Raw genomic sequence first — 7552 nt, forward strand, 5'->3', positions numbered from 1 at the left:
TATAGACTTAAGCGAGATGAAATTAATTATCGACAAAAGGCTAGAAATGCTGCTCAGCGAGCAGCAAATAATTCGAACCCAAATGAAGAGAGCTTGGTTAGGCGAGTTGAAAATAATCGTCGCAGAAATGAAAGAGATAGGCTTAGACGAGATAAAATTAATAATCAACAAAATGCGAAAATTTCTGCTAGATACGAAAGAATGATTTGTATAGCAAGAAGTATTACTATTTCAGATTATAATTATTTAGGAGAAATAAATTATATTTGTCAGCATTGTGGTGCTAAGAAATTTTCTGATGAAACACATTTTTTATGTTGCCATATGGAAAGATAGTTTTGTCGCAAACTTCATCATTTCTACAAGATTTAGAAGATTTATTTAAAGGAAACTATGCAGATACAAATGCCAATCTGAATTTTTGAAAATATATTAGAAATTATAATAGCTGTCTTTCTTTTGCTTCATTTGAAGCTAATGTAGCTCAACCCATGAATTATGGGCAGACATGTTTTAGAATATGTGGTCAAGTTTTTCATCGTATTGGTAATTTAAAACCAAATCAAGATGTTTTGCCTACATATTGTCAACTATACATCTATGATCCACTTGCAGCAGTAAATTTTAGAATGCAACAACGTGATAATGATCTTTGCTTAAGTGATTTAATGTTTCGATTGCAAACTATTATTAGTGAAGAAAACCCATTTGCTCTTGCATTTAAAAACATGGCTGAAGTGGAAGATGAAGAAATTCGTCAAGCAGCTTTAGAAAGTCGCTCTGTGTCAGATGTAAAAATGTCTTTACTTGAAGGGCATGATAGATGATATCGCTATAATCTCCCTTTACATAATGAAGTTGCAGTTGTATTTGTTGGTAAAGATGGTGCACCACCTGCTTTCAGGGAAGTTGTTATTTACCCAAGAGGTCATCCTTTTAAAACTATATCAAGTATGTCTGCCAACTTAGATCTTATGGTTTATCCTCTATTTTTTCCAAAGAGTGATGCTGGTTGGCATAATCAATTGGTTCACAATCCTGAACGTGCTACATTGGTTAGAAAATATGTTACATTATCTCAGTATTACAATTATAAACTTTCAGTTAGACAATTTTTTTCTTCACTCTTTTATGGCAAAAAAATGTTTTAGCAATATGCTGTTGATGGGTATGTTTAAATTAAAGGCCAGCGCCCTGGTTTCATCAGAAATAACCAAACGAACTGAGAAGCAAGCAGTATGACGACTTACAAGAACATTTAATCAACCTTGGAAATGATCATAATGTTAGACCAGGGCGTGTTGTAGTTTTGCCATCAACTTATGTAGGAAGTTCTAGAGCTTTAAAGGAAAACTTTGAAGATGCTATGGCTATAATTAAAAAGTATGGTAAACCAAATCTTTTTATTACTTTCACTTACAACCCAAAATGGTGCGAGATAACTGAAAATCTATATTCAAGTCAGACAGCAAATGATACACCTGACTTAGTTATTCGAGTATTCAAACTCAAATTAAATAACATTCTCTTTGACATTTTTAAGCACAGTGTATTAAGGAAAGTTGTAACACATGTTCAGGTTATTGAACTTCAAAAGCGTGGTTTGCCACATGCTCATATTTTACTTCACTTTGCAAATGATGATAACCTTGAAACAGCTCATGATATCAATAATTTTATATCAGCAGAAATTCTAGATCCGATTGTTAAACGAGACCTTTATGACGTCGTTAAAACTTGCATGATTCACGGTCCATGTGGCATACTGAATCCAAATTCTCCCTGCATAAAAGATAGGGTGTGCAGCAAAAACTATCCTAAAGAATTTAATGCTAACACAGTAGCAGTTCATAATGGTTATCCATGCTACAGACGTCGTGATAATGGTTTGGTTATCAATATTAAAGGTAACAATGTCGATAACCGCTGGGTGTTTATTATATTATACGTCTTAAAGTTTATCTACCTGAAAATCAATTAGTGTATTTTAGAAAAGGAGCAGAACAAATAGCTTAAGATTGTGCAGCTTAACTTGATACGCACCTAACGGCATGGTTTAAGTTAAATACTGAAAATGAAAGAGCACATTGCTATTCGTATGTAGACATTCCTTATCACTTTATATTTGATGATAAACATTGTAATAGGAAGGTTAGACAAAGGGGTGGTAATAAGGTGATAATAAGAATGTATAAAGTTAATCCAACTGGAGAATTGTTTTTTCTTAGACTGTTACTTTTACAAGTAAAAGGTGCAACATCTTGGGAGGATGTGCGTACTGTTAATGGTATTGTCCATGAAACATTTCGTGAAGCATGTGTTTTGAAAGGTTTTTTTCAAGATGACACTGAATGGCAGAATACTCTTTCTGAAGCAATTTTAACACGTATGCCAAAGCAAATTAGGCAGTTGTTTTCAATTATTTCGACCTTTTGTGTACCTAACAATTCTTTGCATCTCTGGAATACATACCAAGCTTTTATGATGGAAGATTTCATTTATCGTTCAGTCCCACTTCTAATAGCTGAATAAGCTACTCTTTATCAAATTGAAAAGTTTATAAATCAAAAAGGTAAAACGCTGCCTGATAGCAATTTGCCTGTTGTTGATGAGTTTACGCGCCTAAATCAAGAAAATTTTGATGAAAATGTTCAACAATCTATTGACGAAGCCAATCGAATGAGACTGTTGCTTAATGTCAATCAAATAAATGTATGTAATGCTATCCTTGCTGCACTGAATGAGCAACCAAGTGTAGAAAATCAACATTCTAAATTGTTTTTCATGGATGGACCAGCTGGTAGTGGAAAAACTTTTACTTATAATTATTTGATTACTGAAACCATAAGTAGGGGCTTTAAATCTGCTACAGCTGCATAGACTGGCACTGCAGCAACTCTTCTTACAAATGGATCTACATAGCATGGCTTATTCAAACTTCCTGTTCCAATAATGGATAATAGTACATGTAATGTAACTCCTAACTCCATACACGGGCGTTTTATAAGACAAGTTAGTTTGTTTTTGCTTGATGAAACATTTAATTGCTTAATTAACTTAAATGCAATTGATAGCTTGTTAAAAGATATTTGCAACAACAACTTTCTGTTCGAAGGAAAAATCATTCTCTTTGGTGGTGGCTTCAGGCAAATTCTGCCTGTTGTGAAAAGAGCACAACCAGTTGAAATAGTAGAACCATGTAAAAAATGTTTTTTGCATTGGCAATGAGTGCAGAAGTTTGCATTAACTATAAATATGAGAGTGCAAAATGGGGAAGATGAATTTTCCCAATGGCTACTAAAACTTGGGAATGTAACTATACCTGTCAAAGAGGAGGATCCTTTTAAAGGATGCATTGAAATACCGAATCAGTGCATTATTAGAGAAAATGAATCGATTGTTGAAAAGATTTTTGGAGATGCTGATCAAAATAATTATTCTAAACGCGTAATTTTAACACCAACTAATGTTGATTCATTATCAATCAATAAAGAATGTCTGCCGGGTGAGGTCAAAATTTATTTAAGTGCTGATCAAATTGATACTGATGACCTTAACTCCTTCAGGTATGCCACCTCATTGTTTAAAATTAAAAATTGGTTGTGTAATTATGCTACTTAGAAATTTAGATCTCAAAGCTGGGCTATGCAATGGCACTCGAATGAAAGTTTGTGCTCTTCAAAATAATTATATTGATGCAGAGGTTTTGACAGGTGGTTCCGGTGGTAAACGGGTTTTTGGTTCCTCGAATTCAGTTGGCTCCATCAGATTCTAATTTACCTTTTGTTCTGAAACGTCGTCAGTTTCCTGTCAGATTACCTTATTCAATGACAATTAATAAAAGTCAAGGTCAAAAATTTGATAGAGTTAGGGTATATCTCAAAAAACCGTGTTCAAGAACTAGAGTATTTAATAGTTTGTTTTTCAAAATTGATAAACATCTCATTCAAGGTATGGTTGGTGGAAAGTGTTACACAAATAATGTTAAATTTTCTAATGTTCTTAATTTATAGTTTTTAGATTTTCATTTCGAAAATTTACTGTTTGTAGGTTGTGAGCACATTTTGTATGTATAACTTTATTTAATATTTTATTATTTTTTTTCATAGTTTTTGATAAATATATCTGTCATTTATTATTGTAATAAAATGTGTTTATATGTGTTATATAAAACCATATTTTTTTATAGTTGTATATAAGTTAAAATTATGTTGTTTCCATGTTTATAAAGTGGTGTGACTTGACATTATGTTGAGCAAGATTGATAACCTTACCAGAACAAGCGGTGTATTTATAGCAGGGGTGTGAATTGGCAGCATTTAGTGCTAGGCGGTGTTACTGCTTTAGAGCTAGGTTGTGTTGTCTAGCCTTTTTTTTATTATTCTGGAAACACATAATGTCTGTTAATGTTTAGCGTAATGTATATGAGAAAAAATGCAATCTTGAACATTAAATCTAGGGCGTTTTAATGTCCTAAATTTGAAGTAATTAAATAACTAATACTGAATATAAAAGCAAATATACTTTTATGTATTTATATGTTTAGTAAAAAGATAAATATAGTTAACTTAAAATTGGTTTTCTAATTTTGCCTTTCAAATTTTAATTTGGTTTCGCTAGATTTTAGAATCAAAGGTTTTCGCTAGATTTTAGGATGAAAGGTGTAAATATTCTATTGTTATGTGTTATTGTTGTGATGTTTTGTGTTGATAGACTGCTTGGCTTACCTTCACGTTTGTGTCTATTGTTAAAAATGAATAATTGGTAGTTTGATTATTGAAACTTAATGCTTTCATTTATTTACTAAAAGCCAAGACAACATTTTGCTAAAAATGCAATTTATATCTTAATTTGATTTTTTTTTTTTTTTTAGTATTGTTAATCTTTTTGTACTTCGAAACAGATTTGATAGTTACACTTTCGATAAATGTTTACATTAACTGCCATGTAAACATAGGTTACAATAAATAGGTAAATTGATTTTGAGTATTTATGTGGTATTTTTTTTTTTTTTTTAATTTATTTTTTTGAAATTATGGTATCATAGTTCAATTTTTTCTTTAAGATTTACGATTGACGCATTTATACGATTTATTAAAAAAAAAACCTGATTTCCTTTTATTGTAAATCTTTTTCAGTTAAAATGATATAAATATATGTAATTAGTTCAATTTTTTTTTTAAATTTCTTTATTTTACGCTAATAATTTGTTGTACGTATTTTAAGGGATATTTTTAAAGAGGGGTCGCAACTAAAAACTAACTAAAAGCCTTTAAATATATGGAGAATATTGTAGTTTTGCGCATTTTTCAAATACCAAGTTACTTAAATTTTATAACGGGTTTAACTAATTAATCAGCTTAGTTTGCATTTGCTACACTTTTGAGGAAAGAAAAAGTTCTTATATATGTTAAATTCTTATATATAATAAAAAGAAAAAATTCTTAATAATGTAAGTCATTGTTTTAAGTTTTATTATTCTGGTAAAAGGTCTCCATCAAAAACTTGATTACTGATTACTAAAAAATAACTTTACTCACCCGGCCACCATTAAGGCAAAAACGAGGAAGGAAGGTCCTTTATTAGTGTCAAAATATTTACGAGAATTAAGTTCCAAGTAACAAAAAGAATTTTTAGTAAATGGTAGCAAATTACCGTTTACTAAAAACTATTAAAACAAAGAGGCCATACAAGTAATATAAAAATGATCTGTGTTGAACAGACATAACAAGACCCGGGTGCGGTCAGCTTGGTTTACAAACAGAAATTATGTTACGTTAAAAACTATGAATGTAACGTAACCTTTAAAAACCAATTTAAAACAGTTTTGGAACGTTTAAAACATTTTAGATAAATGTGATAGTACATTGTAAGTATAAATGTGATTGTATAGTAAAAAAACTATTTTAAGATTTTTTGGCTCATAAAGTGGATTTAAGACTTAATTGATTGCGGTTAAACCGCAATAAATAACGATTAGAAGGCTATATGACCCAGACGGGTCATATAGCCTTCTAATCGTTATGCGACATAAATATATAATCGATTTGCGACATAAATATCAAATTTTCATTTTATAATGTATTGAATTTGACGTCTGATGACAATCTGTGCTAAAACAGGTCGAAATATCACAAAAATGAAAAATTAGTACGATGCTGTTATATATTTACGTACTTTAAGAAATGTCGTTTAAAAACTTAAATATCAAATTTAAATTTTACTCATTCACAAAAAATAGAGTTTCAGACAAATTGGTTCTTTTGTCCAGATATGTTTACTGCACATATTTGTTAGTAAACTAATTAGTTGCATAATGAATGATTAAAATTGTTGATTTATTTATAAATAGATGAGTTATTTTAGGCATTATTAAAATTGCTAATCATAATCATAATGTAATTAATTGATTATGCTAATCGTAATTTAATTTGTAATAATGTAATGCAATAAGTTAAATGCTGTTTTACTTTTTTGTTACTCTTGGTTGTTTTGTTACACTTAGTGATGGACAGTTTCGATTGTGCGCTGTTAGTTTTTCTTCTGTTCTGGAATCTTGAGATTGGAATTTCCAGACATTTAAAAAAGCACGTTTCTATTATATCTGTTTTATTACATCTTATCATATCTTTCAAGTAAGTTGTATTCTGTTTGATCATTTAACATTTGAGGAATAACAAAGATATCGCTCCCAACACCCAGGGCCTCTCTAGGAGAGGTCCTTCAATGAGTGGCGAAGTAATGGCGGTATTTGTTTTTTTGGTTTTTAATTAAAATATTTTAACTAAAGTTTAACTAAAGTTTTTCTAACAGCCAACGTGAAATAACGTCATAAAACAACACCAACAAGCTGCATCATGAAAGCAGTTCAAGTATGACAACAGGCTACCAAAAATCAGGGAAATTATTTCCATTTTTTTTTTTTTGTATTTTTTCTTTTATGTCTACTTATCTGTTATAATTTTTATTTTAGTTTTGTCATATGACGCATTAATACAATATAAAAGATCAAAATTTACATATTTTTTACAAAATGTTATACACATGTTTGATTGTAAATTAACTTATTTTTGCTTGAAACGTATTTGTTCTCAATTGCTTAGTTATTTATAATAAATTTATTTAGTTGTGTGCATTTAACGTTTTAAAGACAATTTCCTTTTTTAAAGAAACATGTATCAAGGAGATACCAAAAAATTGATAACCCATGAATAAATTACGTTCACTTCATATTAATCTTATTAGTTAAAGTTCATGCTATAAAAGATATAACAACAGTTTAGCTTTACTTTTTCGTCAATTTAAAGCATGATAAAGTGTTATTATTTTGTGTCAGTAACTAAAAACGCATTGTGTTGAACTTAGTAATGTCTACGAAAATGGTTCTGCCATACACTGATATGACCTATGTCAGTTGTAAATTACTCAAATAACGTTAAATAATTGGTAAATGAATTTATTTTAATTTTACAGATGGTTTAATTTTTTAATTTGAAGGCGTTTTTCTTACATGGTATTAGTTATAGTTTCGCAACTTTAAATTGTGGAACAC

The 7552-nt window shown here is 30.0% G+C and overlaps 1 protein-coding gene across 1 annotated transcript; it reads left to right on the forward strand.

Moving 5' to 3' along the window:
- The first annotated feature begins 1228 nt into the window (after positions 1-1228).
- LOC136084620 (uncharacterized) lies at positions 1229-7095 on the forward strand. Its single transcript, XM_065804942.1, has 2 exons — positions 1229-4971; positions 6506-7095. Exon 1 carries the CDS (start codon positions 1367-1369, stop codon positions 1979-1981), a length of 615 nt encoding a protein of 204 aa, XP_065661014.1. The 5' UTR covers positions 1229-1366; the 3' UTR covers positions 1982-4971; positions 6506-7095.
- The last annotated feature ends 457 nt before the right edge of the window (positions 7096-7552 follow it).

Source organism: Hydra vulgaris, chromosome 09 (genome assembly GCF_038396675.1).
Source record: "Hydra vulgaris chromosome 09, alternate assembly HydraT2T_AEP".
Classification (NCBI taxonomy): Eukaryota; Metazoa; Cnidaria; class Hydrozoa; order Anthoathecata; family Hydridae; genus Hydra; species Hydra vulgaris.